Source organism: Adelges cooleyi, unplaced genomic scaffold (assembly GCF_023614345.1).
Source record: "Adelges cooleyi isolate 19-005CV unplaced genomic scaffold, UGA_ACOO_1.1 ACOO_flye_CR_arks_rails_tigmint_CR_PRNA_9, whole genome shotgun sequence".
NCBI classification, from domain to species: domain Eukaryota; kingdom Metazoa; phylum Arthropoda; class Insecta; order Hemiptera; family Adelgidae; genus Adelges; species Adelges cooleyi.
The window spans coordinates 13,232,212-13,252,695 of NW_026096579.1; the positions used below are offsets into that span (position 1 = coordinate 13,232,212).

Here is a 20,484-nt window from a genome sequence, read left to right on the forward strand (position 1 = left end):
TTTACTATTAAAAATCATAAGATTAACATATTTTATTTCAAAATCAGCACATGAGAACATTATGTTAGAAGAAAATGGGTTATTTACAGAAATATCAACATAAAATATTGCAAAAATGAAGTACAATTTATTAATAATTCATATAAATACAGTGAACCTTTTTACAATTAAAACCCATTATGTCTTATTTTATAAATTCTTTACAATAACATAACAAGAATTACTTAGGTATAATATATTGGGCCGATATTACTAGGCAAAAATGCCTGTATACATATATTATATACATATGAAAAGTATTAAAGAAAACATGACGGTGTAGAGTGTAAAAATAAATATAATTTTTAGCTTATCACATAAATTGTTCAAAATAAGTAACATTAAATACCCCATTGGATTAAAGAACTCACTACTACAAAAACATACATATAGCATAAATAATAATATAATAATTAAGCTTAAAATTTAATCACATATTTTATTAAATTTTAAAATGTGTCATACGCATACCTAAAGCTATTTCTTATAAAAAACATATTACAAAATAACTATTAGTAATAATTTGATAAGTAAAGATTTACAAAATTAACAAGGTCGCTCCTCAATTTGTTTTTGAAGCTCTTCAATTTTAATTTTACGATGATGTAACATTTTTTTCATAACATAATTGTCATTTTCTAATTTAGCAATTTTTTCCATCATGCTTTTATGTCCAGCAACCTAAAAATAAAAATTGTTTTATAATGTTCATAACGTAATATTTGAGTTTAAACCTACCATGGCACTACTCACAACACTTTGTTCTTCAACAGTCTGAGTGCATTGTTCAGTTTTTCTTACACTTGTAATTTCTTTTAAGCGTCTCATTTCTTTACGCAACATATGATTCTAAAAATTAAATTTTAAATGAATAAACATTATCTTTTATAGTGAAAGCTTCAAATTTATAGTACCTCTTCTCTAGCTCTTTTGTAAACATGTTCTAAATCTTGGTTTTTGTTCTTGAGTTCTTCGGTGTTGGTTTTAAAAAACAACTCAAGTGTTGAAATTTTGGCGTTTTTATCAACAATACATCTGTTTAGTTGTTGTATATCTTCCTTTAGAGATTTTTCCAAATTTTTTGCATTTTCTGTAAAGTATTAAATGATTAATATTTATTCGCAATTATATTATTCTTATTTAAAACATAAATTAGTCATAGTTTACCAGTTAGTTTTTTATGTTCATTAAGCAATTCCAAGTTCTTTGCGTGAACTTCACATAGCTCTGCTTTTAATTGCTTTATTTCTTTGTCGTGTTGAAGAATAACTTGACCTTTCTCTTTTCGTAACTGATAAATGCTTTGCTGGTAATTACACACCTCTTCGTTTAGTTTTTTCACATCATCATTAATGTTTTTATATTGATCGCATTTATTCCTCAAGAAATCTCTTTCCACTGTTAACACTTCATTTGCCTTTCTTAAATCATCCTCCTGTGTTAAGAACTCAAGAAGTTTATCATCCTTACTTTTTAATTCTATCAACATTGTCTCGCACTCATTATCTAAATTCATATTTTGACGTTTCAGATCATCGACTTCTTCTTCTAAGCACTCACATTTAGCTACCAATACTCCAACATCATCAAGAAGGGCTGATAAAGAGTTTGTTGATTTAAACAACTTTCTCAATTTATCAGTAACCACATTTAATTCAATATAATCATCATCTTTGACCTTTGTTTTCATTAGATAGTTTTCCAATTGATCATTTTTCAGTTTAATAGTTTGATGACAGACTTCTAATTGTTTTTCAAGCTCATTAACTTTTGATTTATTAATTTCCAATTCTTTAGTAAGAATAGAACATTGATCTACGGATTTTTCAATTTTATCAGTCAATTCCATTTCAATTTCTATTTTCTTTTTATTTTCTACAACTAGTTTGTTTAAATTCTGCTCAAGTTCTGAAAGTTTATCAGACACAGGTCCATCATTAAACTGTAAATTTTCTAATTGCTGTAGATGTAATTTGTTTTCTTCGTGGAGAACATTGTAGTTTTTAGTTGTTTCTTTAAGTAATTTTTCAGTATTATATAATTTTTGAATTTTGTCATTTAATTCTAGTTGAAGTTCATCAATTTTTTTACAGTTGAAGGCTATTATTTCTTCTCGTTGTAAAGTATTTTTTTCACTCAAAGCTTCATACTCTTTAGATTTTACTATAACTTCTTGAACTAACTTTTGAATACACTCTTCTTTTTCTTCGATAACAGATTTTAAACAAGAACACTCTGACTGAGCATCTGTTAATTGAGTTTTAAGAACAATATGATGATTCTTCTGGTCTTCATACAACTGCAATGATTCGTTATAAATATTTGTGAGATCTTCAAGTTTTTTCTTTAGATCTTGCATAGAGTTCTCAGTGTTTGATTTAAACTGTTCAAATTCATCCGATAGAAGTTGATAATTTTGTTCATTTGTGTTGCTTATTTGGGTTTTTAATTCCTTTAGTTCATTGAAATAGTTAAGAGATTGAAGTTCTGCTTCAGCAACTCGTTCTTTTAATTCTTTAATTTCGACTTCTCTACTAGGATAATTCTGTTTTAGGGATTTCAGCTCTTCAAGTTCTAAACCTAATTTTTCATTATCGCTTTCCACTTGTTCTTGCCACTCTTTAGCTTTTTTAATATCTTCTTGGAGCTGTCTTATTTCATCTTCAAACTGCTGTTTTACTTTTTTGTGATCATTTATCAAATCAGTCACAATTTGTTGTTCTTTTGTCATTATAAGACCAACAAAGGTGTCCAATAAATTAGTCAAATTATGGTGGATAAGAACCCCAGTAATTTTTCCTGGTTCAAGAAGATTAATCTCGTTAACTATATTTTTTTTACCATTTCTTAATTCTAATTCAATATCTAAGCTATGATCTACTTCGTTTTTCGATTCTTGGTTATTTTTTTCAAGCTCATCATACTGTTTATTCCGTTGATCTAATAAGTTATTTAATTTTTCGATTTCCTGACATTTTTCTTTTAAATCATTTACTGTAGACTTCAACTGATCAGCCAATTTATCATTTTCTACTGTTATCTCCTTCAATTTATCTTGCAGTTCAGCAATATTCTTTTCAAATGCAACCTTGGTTTCTTGTAGTTGATCACTTGATTTCAAATTAAGTTGTTCCATCTCAGTATATTGTTTATTTAATTTATTTAACAAAACATTCAAATTTTCAATTTGATGATATTTATCTTTTAAATCATTTTCTGCAGACATAAATTGCTCAGCCAATTTCTTATTTTCTACCATTATATCTTTTATTTTATCTTGTTGTTCAGCAATATTTTTCTCCAATTCAATTTTAGTTTCTTGAAGTGAACTAACCAAATTACTCTTATCTTCTAACACCTTACGCAGCGTTTCAATTTCTAGTTCAATTTCCTCAACTGGAGATCCAGGTTGATTTCCACAACTAAGTTTCCATGCATCTTCCAATGGGAGGATATCATCTAACACCATACATTTTGTTCGGAATTGTTTTTCACTTTGATTTCCTGATATCATTGCAGAATTAAGTTCAGTTAGTTTTAGTTTTATTTCATGTACGTGGTCGACAAGAGGATCTATTAACTGATTTCTAGCCTCCGAATCGTCTTTTATATCGTTTTTATTAATTTTTTCATCAAATTTCAACTTTAAAGTTTCCAAATCGTTTTCTAGACAACTAATTTTCGAATTATTATTTTCAAGTTCTTTGTTAACAACATATAATTCGTTATTAATACTTTCATTAGTAGTTTTGGATTTTATTAATTCTTCTCCAAGAACATTTAACTGATCCACCAAACTTTCTCTAGCAGCAGTCACTTCAACAAGTTGTGCTTTCAAAACTATGATTTGATCTTGAGCTATATTAAAATCAGTGGTAACACGTTGGAGTTCATCTTGAATTTTACTTAAATTTAATGCCAGCTCTGATTTCTCATTCATTAGTGTACATTCAATTTCACTTTTTTTTTCTAATTCCAATTTCATAGAATCAAATTCATCATTCAAAGCAACCAAAACATTATCTTCAAAATCTTCAACCCTAGTTAGGAATGAATCATTTCTTGAACATAAAAATTCAATGCTCCTCTTATACTCATTTAACTCATTACATTTTGCTTTGTATTTATCTTGCAAAATCTTTTCACTTTCTTCTTTTTGAGATAATAATGTTTCTAGAGATAATAATTTGTTTTGTGTTTCTGCAAATTCACGAGACTTGATCATATACTCTTCTTCTAATATATCATATTCATGTTGAATGCTTAGTTCCATTAATTGTTTTTGAGCATCAGCAAGCTCACCAGACTTAAATTGTACTTCTTCTCTCAACTGCAATTCTGTTTTAGTTTTTAATGCTAAAATCAATTCAATATCTCTAGAAAGAGCAGTGAATTCTTCTTGTAATTGTTTGTAATTCACAATTTGAATTTGTAATTTATTGTCAGATTGTAGTTTTATAGCATCACAGTGTTTTGACATATCAATGAGTTTTTTATTGACTTCATTAACTTCAGTCTGAAGTACAGTATTATGTTGTGTAACTTTTTCAAATTCATTTTTCAAGTTTTTAGAATTGTAACACTCTTCTTCAAATTTAAGTTTTTCAATAATAACATTATCCATTTCATTAGATTTAGCAAGAAGTGATAATTTTGTATCTTCTAATGTGGCTAAAATATCGGATTTTTCGGCTAATAAAGATTCTAATTGTTGTTTTAAATGTTGAATTGTAGTTATATTAGTTTGTATTTCATTTTCCATGCTTTCTACTAATGTTTGTACTTCATTTTCTTTAACAAGAGCATCATCTAAACTTGTTGTCTTGGCTAGTAATTGTTGTTGAAGTTCTTGTTTGGTTGTCTTTATGTCTTCTAGTTTAACTTGTAAATCAATTATAGTCTTGTGAAGTAAATCATACTCTTCAGAACAATTTTCTTTTTCAGATTTCCAATTTTCCAGTTCATTTATTAGGCTTGTTTTTTCAGCAAGATCTTTTCTTGCTATAATGAGCTCTTCATTTAATTGTTCCACAATAACAACACTAGATTCTGCAGCAATTTTCATCTCGTTCATTAGATTTTGTACATCATCAGTTTTAGAACGAATAGTATCCAACTCATTAGACTTTGCTGATAACTCTGTCCGTAAATCACTTTCAATTTCTGTTTTAGTTTCTACCTCAAATTTAAGTTCTTCAACAATTTTATCTAGCTGTTCATATTTGTCAAATTCACTACATTTCTGAAGCAGTTCTAAATTAGTGTTTTCCAACTCAAGTATTAACTTGTTTTTTTCAGTTAGTTCTGTTTTAAGATACTCAAGATCGGTGCTTAACTGCTCTACCGTCAGTTTTTTGCAACCATGCTCATTATTTAAATTGTCTATTATAGATTTTATTTCAATTATCTTTGAATTAGAATAGTCAAAGTCCATAGCCATTTCATGTAACATATACTTCGCTTTGTTTTCATTTAATGTATGTGTCTCTAATTCAGTCTTAAGTCCATTAATGACTGTGGTCAACTGTTTAATTTCTTCAGAACATCCATCGTGATTTATTTGTTCGATCTGAAGTTGACTATTTTGATTTTCAGTAAAACTAGATGATATGTTAAGTTTAATTTCTTCTATAATATCTTCAATCATAGTTGTCGAATCATTTACTTGGGTCAGTGAATTTTCAGTTTTATCAGTGTTGTTTTTCAATTTATTTGAATTGGCACTTACATTATTCAGTTTGTTAGTAAAGTTAGATTCATCTGAAAATGTATTAAGTTCTAGTTTTGTACTATTCATATTCACAGACAGTTCTGATTTATTAGAAACCTCAGATATTAGAGATTGTAATTCATTGTTTAATTGTTCATGAGTTACCAAATTCAATTCAATTTTAGTTTTTAATTCTTTAATACAATCTTGCATATCATTGATTTTACTATGAGCGTCTTCTAATTCTATATATTTGGAGGATAATTCAGTTCTTAATTGCTTTTCAATTTCTTCTTTTTCAGCCAATTTAAATTTATCATCACCGTTCAACTGAATAATTTGCTCTAATTCTTTACACTTTAATAGTAGTTCAGATTTAGAATTTTCATATAGAACAATTGTGTTCGATTTTTCTACAAGTTCTTGCTTAGTGGTTTCAACACACCCTTTTAACTCTTCAATAGCGTTACCATGTGTTGTATTGATAGCATCAATCTCAGTATAGGCATTTTCTAGTTCTAATAACTTCATATTTAACTCTTCGCGGATTTTATTCTCTACATCCGTTTGATTTTTTAATGAACTTTCAAGTTCAGTGATCAATTGACTTGATTGGTTAACTTGTAATTGAAGTTCGTTTTTAATAAATTTGCATTCAAAAAATTCATCCCGAACAAATTGATTAATTAACTGATTTTCTCTAAGCTGTTCAATAATATTAGCACATTCAGATGTTAACTTCTCAAATGATTTAAAGCTCGACTTGAGAAATACGTTTTCTTCTTCAATATTTAAAATATGTCTATTTTCTTTACTTGACTTTTCTTCAATAGAAGCAATAAATAGGAGAACACTGTCTATATTTTCAAGAATAAATGATACAATTACTGGTATTTTGTCATGTGATACGCCAAGCTCTTCTTTTAATTTTAAATTTTCATCAGATAGTTTAGCCAATTTTTCATTTTTGTTATCAAAATGTAGAGCAGCAAATTTTAATAAATCTACAAAATCTATTGTACTTCTTAAATTGTTTAGATCAGATTCATTACAAAATTGTGAAATAGTAGACCTGACACTGGTTTCAATTAAATTCAGCTGAGATTTCAATTCAATAATTTGATTGTTTAGCTCAGATTTTTCATTTATGTGATTAGCAGATAATAGTTTAAAATTATTATTTTCATCTTTTAGGCTTTGATTTTCTTTTTGTAATTGTTCTAGAGTATAATGAGACTGCTCTAAAAGTTGATCCAACTCATTAATTTCACTTTTTTTCATAACAAAATGATCATCATAAGCTAAAAGTTTAATAGCATAAGGAATAGTTTGAGCTTCAGCAACAAGCTTTTGAAGAACAGATACCTCAGTAACCAAGTTATAGTTCTTTGATAACTCATTTTTCAAATTATTATCTTTTTCAAATAATTCAGATTTAAGTGTTTCAATTTCTTTTATGTGTATACTATTTTGTCGAGTGATGTCTTTGATTTTCATCTCAAGTCTTTTAATCTCTTCATACTTCTCCGTCATATCAGAATTACTTGCAATTATTTTCTTTAATTGATCATCTTTAGATAGAAGTTCTTCCCTCGTTTCCTAAAAATATAATAATAATAAATTAATAAAAAAATGTATTGTGATTTTTTGGGTTAAAAATCGTTTTGAACTAAAAAAAAGTAGTTTGTTATTCTGACAACGTGGGATGTTAAACAAATATCTCAAATTTTGCAATAATTTTTTTCCCAGAAAATCTTTTTAAAAACCCTTATGACATTTATTATAAAAATGATTTGATTTTATAATAAATGTTTTTTTTTCTAAATCCATCTTAGAGTAAGTAAAATGCATTTTAAATACTTAAATTTTGTTGCTAGGAATTTAAAAAAATAATGTCCTCTTAACAAGAAAGTAAGAACTATTTAATCATTGGTAAAATGATTAATTAGTTATTTAATTTTTGCACTTACCTGTATTGAGATTAAAAGTTCTTTTTCTCGTTTTTCGTACTTTTCTTTTTGCATTTCTGCAATAACCTCAACATCTCTTTTTTCATTTTCAATTCGATTTATTGACAATTTTAGTTTTTCTATCACTTCTGATGATGCATTTTTTGCAATTTGAAGTTCTTCAACTTGTTTTTTTAAATTGTTTAAGTCTTTTAATTGCTCATTCTATGACAAAATTAGAAAAATATTATTGGTCATCAATTATCATTTCAATAATTTAAAGATCACTTACATTTTCATGAAACATTTGTCTTTCAAGAGTAGTAAACTCTCTCAGTTCATTGTTTTCTCTCAAACTCATTTCAAATAGGCTTTTATAATTGTTAACACGTTCTCTTAAAACTTTTCGTGGTGTTTCACATACACCTGGTGGACTATGAACATAAAAAAAAAAAAAGTTGGAAAATGAAAAATGTTTTCAGCATTTTAAGTATTTTTTACTAAGACAAAATAACATTTCATAGGAAACTTACGGAGATATACTACTAATTTCTACATTGCTAATTACTGAAGACTCTTGATCTACAGTGCATCTTTCTTCTCTAATTAAATCCCATTCAAATGGTTCTAAAGGTGTCTTAAATGTTTCTAAAATATAATTTAAATAAAAAAATTATTTTAAAATGATTTATTATTTATAAACTTTCAAATGCTATACTATATTGTAGTATAGTAGTGTAACCTTTGTTTAAAACTCCGAAATTTGAGGGTACACTAGGTCGTGGTAAGTTTATATCTTCTTCGATAGTTTCAAGTATGCTATTTGAAAAAAACGTGTTATCAAGTTTTCCACCCCATGTACGTCTACGGTTGAAACCTCTCTAATAAAATAATAAACAAAATTATTGGATGTTATAAAACTTTTAATTAAAACTAAGAATTGTTTACTTTTGTTTGAGATTGATCTTTATTTTCTGCTGATGAAGTAATCATGTTTTTTTGTAAACGCATAATTCGTTCCTTAAGCTCTTCGTTGGTGCGTTTTTCTTCTTGATACTTGTATTTTATTTCATTTACTTCGTCATTTTCATATTGGTTTTGTTTTATGCCTTCCAATTCCTTATTAAGTTTGGAAATTTGAACTCTATATCGTTTCAGAAGTGTTTCATCTGTGACATTTTCATTTACTTTAGCAGTGTTCTTAATTTTTTTTGCTCTGGATGCAAAACTAAATTACACATACATATTCAAATAAGTAGATGTATAGTTATAAGGACTAATGGAATTGTAAGTTTATAATATAAAATACCTTAATGTATTGAGAGTTTGATCATCAACTGCCAAAGTAATTGTACAAATAATGGCCGTAAGAGAGTTTCCCCCAAGAGAAGTTTGTAATATTCTTGTCAATTTACTGTCTCGAAAATTAATGTGTTGAGAGCTTTTTTTTAACAAAAATAATAAAGTTTATACAAACATTTTCTTTAAAAAAAATAGTAATTCAATAACTAACCTGTCTTGACATTCACTAAGTTGTTGAATAACAAGACCAAGAGTTGTCAGAGAGCTGTTAATTTTGCAACCTTCTTTAAATCTTTCCATGGATGGCTGTGTTTGACTAGTTCTTTCTGATCCAGCCAAGTCAACTAAATTGATTACAGATTGTTGATAAGCTCCATCACAATCGTCTTCAATATTACGACTTTCTAATATCTAAAAATTGAAGACAGCATACAGTAAGTGACAATACTGATATCAATAAAGATCCTTATTATTAGCAATTTAATTCTTCAAAAAAAAAAAAAAAAAATAATAATGTATATAAATGTTTCTTTACAATACGGAAAATTGTATGAGATCTTGATGATCTTTCATTCATATTTGTTTCTCCAATGCTACGATTTTTCTCACCAATTTTCATCAGATCAATTACCTGAAAAACAATAATATTTATTAATCTTTATAAGTTGACTAGGTATATTCTTATTCGGAATACTATGGTTAAACATTTTTAACTACTCTATTATTTATATATTTACCATTTGGGCATTTTGGCATACTATAGCTTTTAAAGGTGTAATATGTAAGCCATCTTTTTGAATTTCTATTTTCCTTGTTTGTATTTTGTTATCTTTTTTTTCTAATAAGTCAATTATTTTTTCATTGTAAATTTCCAAATAACAAGCCCTAGGATAAACAGTACTTTTAATTAAAAAATATTTTACATTTTACAATTATTTAATATTTGTAGTCACCTGAGTAAATACTCTCTACTGGATGAACTGTTCATAGCATTAAACATATAATTAACAGCTAATGGAATTATACCAGGACTCCAACTGTCTCCAGACATGGTGAATGTTTTTCCTGAAGATGTTTGACCATAAGCAAATACTGTGCCATTGAAACCTTGGACACCTCTATCAATAATTGGTTTGACAATCTCGTCAAACACGTCATTGTTACTATAGTGGGAGTCAAATACTCTATCTAAATCCAATTCAATATTAAAATTAATTTAATTAAAAAACAAATATAACATTAATTTATTATTCACACCTATTCCAAATTTAAATATTTTTACGTAGGGCTAATTTGACTTTTGTAACTTTACATAGGAAGTTTAAATTAAATTATCTGTATTAATATTATTATTTAAATATAATAATATTTAAATTTTAAATACCAATAATTAACAAATAAATACACAATAATATGTACTTATGAATAATTTTTTACATGAGATACAAATTGTACAATGTTTATTTTATGAAAATTGGGTATAGAAAAATTAGAAGGTTATAATTAGTTTAAATAATTAATATGTTATTTTAAAAAACTAAGCTTAAATTTATTTTGACTTAAAAGATACTTTTTTTTAATTAGAAATAAGTACCTACTTATTATTTGTTTTTGAATTGTTTACAATTAAAATTAAATGTATTCTATTGAAAAACTAAAACTATAAAAATAGAAATTAAAAGTAGCAATGTAGAAATTGATTAAAGGTAATCTCATTTTGAATTAATAAAATTTCATAGTTAAATTTTTTTAATATAAAAAAACAACAAATAAGGTTACTATTAAGATACTATTAAAAGTTATCCTATTATTTTATGAACACTGTAGGTAAGTTGACATATACAATAATAATATTATCTAAGTATATATTTATAATGTTATCTCAATATATTATTTCAGCTATCTCCAGGTATTTCAAGCTATTTTTGTAAAAAAAAAAAAGAAATTGCGTGTCTTTTAAGAGCTTTACTAAAAGACAATTGAAATAAAACATCAATTTCAAAATTTAAACATAGTGTTTTTTAATAAAAACTGTAGTAATCAAGGAAAATAATTTTGATTATCAAAATTAATATATTTTAGATATAACATTAGGATTTACCGAAAATAAATGGATCTCCTTTTTTCTTTTCAGAGGACGGGTCGATTGGAATTATACTGTTGGATTCAATTTTCCAGTAAATTCTACCGTCTAATTGTTCTTTGTGGTTTAACGGCCGGGCTTTGATGGCCACTTTAATGTTGCAACTGTCCATGGTCTAAGCAGACATGTAAGTTTACAACGGGAAATGTATCGTATTCATTACAACTATTGTGTAACTATATAATACATATAATAGTCAATACACTTGTTACACACTACACTATTAAAGCTAAAAAGCGGTATTTAATTAATTAATGTAAAAAAATTGATTTATAACGTTAGTTACATGAAATCACGAAGCAGAGACAAGAAAACCGCGAATTTTTTGATCACTTTGTAGGTCCGTTGTATTTTGTTCGGATACTATATAGTTATATTGTATATACTATATAGAAAAGGTTTATATTTTCCGTTGATCGGTTTAAAAAAGTACAGTGACGCCAACATACAAGTCGGGTCATTGTGCAACAGCTGTTCGTTAATGACCCAAACAATGATAACGTTTTGGCCTCGATTGGCCTTGAATCTGTGATATCATTAATCATGGTCCATGGAATTAAAATGATAACACCACCAGTGTGTGGTATTATCAATAAAGCTATTGTCATTTGTCAGTGAGTTGTTTATTTAATTATTATTATTTTATTACATCTATTTTGTTTAAAATTTTGATGTTGATATAATCAAAAGCCGATTAAAAATTACCAATTCGGATCAATAAACTCTGATTGCTATTTAAAAGAATTACATAAAGTCAAAATTAACAATCTTGTTTGATATGCAATGTCCGTGTCCCTTTGTGTGTTAAGATTTGAATTAACCGAAGACGAATCACTGGCGGACGAAACGCAACAGCAAACGTTGACAAATTGGGGTAGTTATATTTTATACTTATGGTAGTTTTTCGTTAACAATTTTTTGGCAGCAAGATATTCGTATCATTTCAAACAAGACCACAGCTGTTAATCTATATTTTCCCAACGCTCTAGACCATAGCTAATGTTAGTGGAATCTAACTAGCTCGATTTTATGATTCTGATAAAATTTCATGAATTTTAACAAAGGCCATTTGTAGTCTAGTATTGTTCAGCTTCTTATGTTTTTCTTAGCCCCACATCACTATGGTGTCGCTAGACTAAAATTGTTGACTATGTGTAGTTGTTTTAAAAATAAATTACAAATATTCCATCCATTTCATGATAACTTATCCAGTCAATAAAAATTTTGTTTTTACTAATTGGATGTGGCTCATTACATATAAACAGATCTTGACTTTATACATAAATGAATAAAACTAAAACCAAGAATATAAATAAAAAAATGTTTTAAATACGATTAATCGGTCTTAGTCTATTGTATCCTCTGATGATGATAACATATGCTATAGAGGATTATTTTTGTGGTTATTATTTTATAATGTTATCTTTATTGTTAAAATACATTCAAATATTATTTCTGTCTTTTGTCACTTGCGTTCAGATTCCTATAATAGAGTAACTTCTACTATACTTTTATAAAACCCTATCTACAAAAATGAAATATGTATATGCGTTAAGTATATCATTTTTGTGGATTGAGTTTTAATCAAAATATGGTTTTGGATGGTTTGTTATTAGTATAATATCTTGCTTGTATTGCAAGACTGGTGTAGACTTTTTTTATAGTGTGGGGATAGCGGAAAATAAATATTGATAACATACTGAATGGATTTCCATGAATTATTATTATATGTTGGTAGATAAAATCTAAACTTATTAATAAAAACATTTTATTTTAGTTGTAAAAAAATAATTAATCCAACACATTTTTTATATGCTTTGATTAATTGGTCATGATTGAATAATTTATAGAATTTATCTCCAAGTTCCAACATTACGGTACTTTGTAAAATGTTAAAATGTCATCTTAAAAAAGAAAACCCTAACTTTTCTTTTTGTACAATAAAAAAAAAAATTAAGTTCATTATTTATAAATTAAGGTTCATTTAGCTGTCAAGTAGTAAAGTGATAGTAATCATTTGATTGTAGATAAAAGAAAAATCATGTCTGCCCGTGGCCGTCGAAAATCTAGAGAACTTACAGTGGAAACATATGGACATGTGAATGAAAATGTGGAACCATTGGTGGATGAGAAATTAAAAAAAAATGAATTTATCAAAAAACCTAATACCAAAGCTTTGAAAAAGAAGAATAAAAATAAAAATAATTCAAAGGAGAATTCAGCTATGCAAATTAATTTTATTTCAGGGAATCCTTTTGTTGAAGTTACAAAAGGCGTGCTACATGTTTATAAAGAAAAGTATGTTGTAGGTAGTAAACGAGAAAAAGAAAATTAGTTTAAATTTAAACCATCAGTTTTTGTTTGATTCATGTTTGAATATGCGGTAATTAAATCAATTTTTACTTATAGTAAGTTGACACCGGTTGACAGTGCAAGTAGTCGAAGTCAAATGGTGTGTATTTTATCAGTTCCCGCTAACATGAATTGCCATGACTTGTTGACTTTTATTGCGGCTTGCCAAGAAAATATTCATCATATTAGAATAATTCGAGATGCTTCTTCTTTAAACCAATATATGACTTTAATTTCATTTAGAACACAAGTAAGTTTATACAATTATATTTTGTGTATATATGTATAAGTATTGTGGCGTTAATTGACTGCATTAGCTATTTTTGTACGCGAGTATTTATTTTTAGCTTTGATACAAAACTGAGAAGGTATCAATTTTACAATATTCAGTTTTTTACTATTGTAGGAAGCTATAATGGACTTTTTCCATTCATTTAATGGCATGCCATTCAATTCATTGGAACCAGACTGCTGTTGCAATCTTGTATTTGTATCTAAAGTAGAAGTGATGAAAGAAGACCAACCAGGATGCAGTGCTCCACCATCTCAGCATACAGAATTACCAGTATGTGCTGTTTGCTTGGAACGTATGGATGAATCTGTGGATGGAATTTTGACAATACTCTGTAATCACTCTTTCCATGGAAACTGCTTGACAAAATGGGGTGACACTAGGTATATAAAATAATTGAAACTTGCAATTGGTATAAGTCTACTTCACCGCACACTAATTCTTTTGCTATAGTTGTCCAGTTTGTCGTTATGTTCAAACTCCTGAATCGGTTCCAGACAACCATTGCCAGGAATGCCATTCTTCTGAATCGTTGTGGATATGTCTGATTTGCGGCTATGTGGGGTGTGGGCGTTATGTGCAAGGACATGCTTACAAGTAATCATTTTAAAAACTAAAAATAAAGCTGAAAACTATTGTTTAATAAATTTGTTTTAGTCATTATTTGGAAACATCACATTGTTATTCAATGAATTTAGGAAATAATCGTGTTTGGGATTATGTTGGTGACAATTTTGTCCATCGCCTAGTGCAAAATAAAGGAGATGGAAAATTGGTCGAGGGGAGTACTCCTGGCAAACTAGATGTATGATATAAATTGTTTTTATAGAAATATAACACATCATTAATTTATTGTTTGATAAATTAAATGTAATATATTATATAAATTAAGTGTGTAAATATATGTTATGCTTTATGTATGGATTGCCATTTAGCATTTAGCAATATTTTAACAAATGAGAACGATTTTTATAGGAAATGCTGTTTAAAAATTAAAGTTTTAAAATTATGTGTGTGTTGGACATAGTAAAATTAATATGTTATAAATGGTTTTATCCATACTATATACTAGAATTCATTTTTCTTATTTAGATCCATTTATTTTTTTTGTAGGATACAGATCAGAAACTTGAGTCGGTCCAGTTAGAATTCACCTACCTTTTAACTACTCAGTTAGAATCACAAAGAAAGTATTTTGAAAGCCAAATGAAACATTTTGAAGAAAACACATATGTTGAGGTAAACATTAAAAATTGTTGTTTCTTAAGTATGTCCATTGATAATTTTATCTAGGATAGTGCAATTTTTTTTATCTGACCGTTTGTGATTTTATGTATTTAATCACATAAGTAATCAATTAAACGGAAGACAATTAGAACTATTTCTAAATGTTGGCCTACTCGGCCTAAAGTATTGTCTATGCTCTATGAAGTATGAATAATGTATAATAGTAATTAATTAAGTAATATTATTGGGTATATTTGTTTTATGTGAACCCTGAATAATAAAGTTTAGTATTAAAATGATTTATTAATTTGTATACTAGGTAAATGAAATAAAGGCAAATGCTAAAGCAGTGATAGAAGAAAATGAAAAATTACATAAAATTATCAATGGTGCAAATAAGGATAGTGGTATTCTAGAAAAGAAAATTGAAGAAAATAAAAATCTATTGGAAAAAGTAAACTCTATGAACAAAGATAAATCTAATTTAGAAAAAAAGGTATACTGTTATTTATTTTAACATTTAGTCAATGAGTTGTTTAAGGATTATTAATCTTAATGTTGGCCACTGATGTATAGGTAAATAGTTTGACTACCAAACTGGAACAAACCAAACTTAAATTAGATGAAGAATGTCAGATGAACTCAGCTTTACGAAAAAATCAAACCGAGTGGCATGACAAATTTTCTCGTCTAGAGAATGAATTCACCAATTATAAAGTTACAAAAGATCAGGTAAATGTAAAATAATTAAGTATTTTCTTTTTGAACTCTAGTCAATTTGTTTATTGTAATTGTTATTAATTGGAAAATATTCATTTATTAAGGAAATATCAGAGCTAAAAGATCAAGTTCGAGATCTTATGTTCTTCTTAGAAGCTCAAAATACAATTGACAAAAGTGCTAATCGAGATGATATTTTAAATGGTTCATTAATTGTTGATGAACAAAATCAGTCATCTGGTCCTAGTAAAACTCGTAAACATAAAAAACAAAGGTAATATAATACAACAATTCTTATTGAAACTATTATGTTGTTATTAATGTAAAATTTAGAATTGTATAAATGATGCCTATTGTATTATTTTAAATAAAGGTTGCTTGTGATATTATTAAATAATTTTATGATCTTTTAAACAGTTTTGTATTAAAACTCAATAAACAACTATTAAATATCATATTTTTTTTATATTTTATAATATGATGCGGTTGCATCGTTACCCCAGCCGGTGGCGGATGCTAACTACATCCATCACCGCTGGGTAGTGACCATTATAGTCCGTCAGGCCGCGCACCAGCAGCGCGAACAGCTGGAAAACTGCCGCCGATATACAGTAACATGGCTTTTTAGTATATAACATATACCTAATTTGTATATCAGCTGTATATTAAGATTTTTGTTAATAAAGTCATCCGTGATAATAGTACCAGTTTACACTTCTTTTAACAACACCCTCACCACGAACTACATCAAACATGTAAACTTAAACCTATATAATAATGTTACATTACTAAAATTAAAAAAATAATGAATAAGAACAATTAATTAATATAATAACTCATACCATATATATATTCACAAATATAAATATTTCCATCTTTTAGAGTAAAAGTTTTACAAGTTCTTTATCATTAAGTTATCCTGACAGTTCACCAAATGTAAGCTAAATAAAATATTCATAATAATTTAAAGTACATATCGGAACAGCATAATAAAATAAATTGTTGTAAATAAAGTAAAACATATCCTATCAATCACTTTAGCAAATTTTTGTCGTTCACTAATGTTGTTACTCTCCATGTTTATTTCTTCGCTTCCGCAGAGCATATGGCAATCGATTGTTAAATCCTATTTGGTAAACAATAATGATTAATAAACATTAATAAAATGATAAAAATTGTTTGAATTACATTAATTTTGATTCCCAAGTAAGTTAGGTAACTCGAATGAATGAATTTCCTTATACTATGTGGCAATGGGCTATTGACTGTGATCATGTTTTTTACTGCCATAGATATGACAGCTGTCACTGCTATAAGTCCCAAACAATAAGTGTAGTAGATGACTAAATAAACAAATTATATTATTAGCTAATTACTGTGGTAGGTTCTAAAAAAAATATTTGTATAAGTTTATACTTCTGTGGCCTTACCAATTAAAGGTATACTGGACAGTATTAGTGGTACTTTAGAATAGACAATTAGTATGACGACAGAAACAAATAATGCGTTTAACAGGTTTATGGCCGTTTTACCATACTGGTTATAAGGTATCCAAAACGCGATTAAGTTGAATATAGCACTACCTGTGAGGAATAACATAATGTAACTATGAGTTTATAGTTTTTTTTTTTAAATTATTATCTAGAATCTAGTTTCTAGATACCTACCAATCGCCTATAATATTTTATAGGCGTAGAAAATTGAGTGTAAAATATTATTGAAGTATTGTAAAATTAAATAGTAATGGTGTTAACCAAGATATATTGATTAATAAATTCTTATTTTTAAACTCATTTTGGTATATTAACTGTTATTATTTATTTGAAGGGAAGTATATAAAAAAAAAAAAAATACTCGCATAAGGCCGGCACATAGATGACCGAATAATAAGGATGTGTTTTTCGTTTGATGGTAAAGCTGTATTCAATATCAATGAAAGGTACAGTTCCGTTAGGTCCAGTCGTGTAGTATCTTACATTCCTCTGATTGGTCACCTTTTGCACGTCCCATTCGGAATGGTAATTATACACTTCTACCTGTTAACGTGGCCGAAATAAACAAGGAAATTAAATTGCACGGCAACTATAGTGAAGACAAGACCTATTAACTAGTTAATAGGTCTATGGTAAAGATAATAAAACAATAAACACACTCCGTTTCGGTCGGTAGTCAGGTTGAGTTCGGCACCGTTATACATCCAAGATCCCATTCTTAAGACCGCAGTCTGCGTGTCGTATGGCCAGTAAGTCATGTCCGTTTGACAGTGTACGTTATACTGTACAGGTTGCACACAACTCACCGAACCGTTGTAGTTTACTTGACAGTTGTTATTCGCCTGATCGGTTTCCGCAAAAGTTATTATACTGAAATTGTTATGCATTATACTGCTCGATCATGCAGCTAGTTAAATAAACCTTTATTTTCTGTTTTAATTAGGGGATCAGGACAATCGAAATCGGGTTGCCAAAATATTCTCTTGTATAAACAAATCTAATTTTTCAACAATTTAGACAAGAAAAGTCCATGCACGTAAAATCAATATTCTAATATATGATCCAAAACAAATTCTGGAATAAATCTACATTACCAGACACCTTTTTTGAATTATTTGCGAAATCGGTATAAAAAATACTAACGAGTGTGAAAAAAGTCCAAAAAGGTGTCCGGTAAAGTAAATTAATATTTTCTACCCGATCCCTAGTTTAAAACTGTTAAGTTTTTTTTTTTTTTAATTGGTTGATCGATATCAAAAACTATAATGTTTGATTTTATAAAAAGTTCCTTAAACATGTATTATATTACTTGTTGTAAGGCATGATATCTGGAAACCAAATACAACGGCGATTCACTACTATGGCCTTTAAATAATCATAGTCATTTGGGATCCAAGTCAGACGATCGTCTTTCCAGTTCTGAAAAAAAAACAATATTTTTACGAATACACGCAACCATTAAGTGGCGTTAAATTTGTTCGGTGTGAATATGGTTTTATGATAATTACCACACCATAGGCTTGCTTCAAGAAGAAATGTATTTAATAAAAGTCAATCTTTCCCACGAAAAACATTGGATCATGCAAAAGTGAAACGGAGGGATTTCTTGTCGGCTATTTCCATAATTAAGTTAGTGTTATTTTGCGAATATTGATTGATTTTTGAATAACTTGATACTTGGTTCATCTTTTTACCTAAGAAAATGACTAAGTATCTATTGTAGGTAAACTGTAAATGCTTTGAATTTTGCAACTTTTTAGTCGACTGACAAATGGTTTATTTCCCGAGACCGATTTATACTAATTTAGGCTATTCGATTCGATTTAATTTTGCCAGCCAAAAGATATATTTATCCTAAATCCAAACCTATATCCCACCTTCAAGGATAACCGTAAATTAGTCAATCTGTAGTCACTATACACATATCGTTGGTGTAAATAAAAAATAGCTGTATTTAAAGGTAATATGAATATTATCAATTTTTTATTTTAGTTAATATTTGATATGGGCGAGTCGAATAAAATTACCTAATGATAATAATTATATTAAATGTTATTCACGGATACAACTTGGCGATTTGTAGGGGGAAAAGATACGGATATTAAAATCTGGATAATGGAATAATAGAATTTGGGAGTATACATACTGCTATAAACCAGGCGCTGAGTATCATTTGAGATGTTTCATAATTCTGTAAAAAAAACATTTTGTTCGCTTTAACGTGTAATATATAATCATAATAATTCATAACACTTAAGATCTGAGTAGTTATGCATAATTACCAATTCGGCACTGTTGATTACAAACTGTATATCGACTAACAGAGATTTATCAATGGCAGCCGGAATTATAACTTTGTCGTACTTGTTGAATATCTGTGCCCTTAGTCCTTGCTCTGCAGCCATTCTTTGACTTGATTCATCTTCGGGAAAATATAAAATCATATCGTAAAACTTGTTGTAGCTTCGACGTGGAGCTGAGAAGGTATTGTTTTAACAGTTAATGTGTTTTTGTTATTGTGTGTGGACCCAAGATATTTTCTAAATCCACTATAAATCCGATTTTGTCATGTAGTAATTCTATAGATCAGAAATCGTACTTAAGAGGTACTTTATTTGGACAAACATTTAAAAATTCACCCCTATTATGATAATTTTTTCAAAATATAAACAATTAAAACCAATGTTTTTTCAAATATGTAAAATATCGAATTATCAGTGACACGGACAAATATTGAGCTACAGCAGGGAAATTTAGGTTATCTGTGTTTTTTTTTCCATCGAATAGACCCAGAAAACGTTCAAGAGTTCGAAAAATTTCAAATTGGCGGATACGCCGATAGACATGCAGCGGTTAATCGTTTATTTTTATTATTATTAATTATCGTGTCATTCAGTGGAAATGTGTTTTTTGTCGAGAGTATGTGATTTACTTGCGTCTGTCGATGAGAGGTGGAAGGTGAGAAGCAGGAGTAATCCGGCCGGCGGATAAACGACGTCCATAGCCTTGTAACGGGTGTAAATAGTAAAAAAATACTGAAAGGACTGGACGGCGGTCGATCAACGAGAGGCTGTATTCACTTGAGTACAGGATACAGCCTTAATTAGGACTCAATTGAACGTAACCATTATATTGTGACCAATGTAATGTAATACAAATTGTAGAATACGAACAACTACTTACAAACAAATAGGTATTTCAATTCTTGTTGAAGAATTTCGACTAGATTAATGATCAGGAGCTTGGAAGCTGTTAAG

At 28.2% G+C, this 20,484-nt stretch overlaps 3 protein-coding genes across 3 annotated transcripts; 1 reads left to right on the top strand and 2 right to left on the bottom strand.

Annotated features, from left to right (window-relative positions):
• Positions 1-211: 211 nt before the first annotated feature.
• On the bottom strand, positions 212-11,512 carry LOC126847220 (kinesin-related protein 4-like). Its single transcript, XM_050587364.1, has 15 exons — positions 11,102-11,512; positions 9,954-10,188; positions 9,738-9,885; positions 9,536-9,631; positions 9,212-9,411; positions 9,008-9,139; positions 8,647-8,926; positions 8,441-8,579; positions 8,232-8,346; positions 7,991-8,132; positions 7,720-7,923; positions 1,207-7,348; positions 954-1,129; positions 778-888; positions 212-720 (listed from the first exon to the last, which is right to left on the bottom strand). The coding sequence occupies exons 1-15, from the start codon at positions 11,253-11,255 to the stop codon at positions 586-588; spliced, it is 8,409 nt and encodes a 2,802-aa protein (XP_050443321.1). The 5' UTR covers positions 11,256-11,512; the 3' UTR covers positions 212-585.
• A 190-nt stretch (positions 11,513-11,702) lies between these two features.
• On the top strand, positions 11,703-16,435 carry LOC126847221 (BRCA1-associated protein). Its single transcript, XM_050587365.1, has 10 exons — positions 11,703-12,017; positions 13,171-13,441; positions 13,553-13,745; positions 13,902-14,170; positions 14,241-14,384; positions 14,445-14,592; positions 14,901-15,026; positions 15,334-15,510; positions 15,591-15,746; positions 15,839-16,435. Exons 1-10 carry the CDS (start codon positions 11,927-11,929, stop codon positions 16,010-16,012), a joined length of 1,749 nt encoding a protein of 582 aa, XP_050443322.1. The 5' UTR covers positions 11,703-11,926; the 3' UTR covers positions 16,013-16,435.
• Positions 16,436-16,611: 176 nt separating this feature from the next.
• On the bottom strand, positions 16,612-20,293 carry LOC126846642 (neuronal acetylcholine receptor subunit beta-2-like). Its single transcript, XM_050586337.1, has 9 exons — positions 20,160-20,293; positions 19,510-19,649; positions 19,374-19,418; positions 18,537-18,646; positions 17,887-18,097; positions 17,593-17,770; positions 17,165-17,317; positions 16,923-17,077; positions 16,612-16,860 (listed from the first exon to the last, which is right to left on the bottom strand). The coding sequence occupies exons 1-9, from the start codon at positions 20,227-20,229 to the stop codon at positions 16,699-16,701; spliced, it is 1,224 nt and encodes a 407-aa protein (XP_050442294.1). The 5' UTR covers positions 20,230-20,293; the 3' UTR covers positions 16,612-16,698.
• Between the last annotated feature and the right edge of the window lie 191 nt (positions 20,294-20,484).

What these genes read in the sequence shown, in the direction of transcription:
- LOC126847220 (XM_050587364.1), bottom strand. Translation starts at nt 11,255, where the DNA reads ATGGACAGTTGCAACATTAAAGTGGCCATCAAAGCCCGGCCGTTAAAC. An exon ending in GAAATTAGTAGTATATCTCC is followed by an intron (nt 8,133 to 8,231) that starts GTAAGTTTCCTA and finishes TTATGTTCATAG; the next exon opens with TCCACCAGGTGTATGTGAAA. An exon ending in ACAAAAGAGCTAGAGAAGAG is followed by an intron (nt 889 to 953) that starts GTACTATAAATT and finishes TTTAATTTTTAG; the next exon opens with AATCATATGTTGCGTAAAGA.
- LOC126846642 (XM_050586337.1), bottom strand. Translation starts at nt 20,229, where the DNA reads ATGGACGTCGTTTATCCGCCGGCCGGATTACTCCTGCTTCTCACCTTC. An exon ending in CCTCTCATCGACAGACGCAA is followed by an intron (nt 19,650 to 20,159) that starts GTAAATCACATA and finishes ATTTTCCCGAAG; the next exon opens with ATGAATCAAGTCAAAGAATG. An exon ending in TAATCAACAGTGCCGAATTG is followed by an intron (nt 19,419 to 19,509) that starts GTAATTATGCAT and finishes TTTTTTTTACAG; the next exon opens with AATTATGAAACATCTCAAAT.
- LOC126847221 (XM_050587365.1), top strand. Translation starts at nt 11,927, where the DNA reads ATGTCCGTGTCCCTTTGTGTGTTAAGATTTGAATTAACCGAAGACGAA. An exon ending in CTACATGTTTATAAAGAAAA is followed by an intron (nt 13,442 to 13,552) that starts GTATGTTGTAGG and finishes TTTTACTTATAG; the next exon opens with TAAGTTGACACCGGTTGACA. An exon ending in ATAAAGTTACAAAAGATCAG is followed by an intron (nt 15,747 to 15,838) that starts GTAAATGTAAAA and finishes TCATTTATTAAG; the next exon opens with GAAATATCAGAGCTAAAAGA.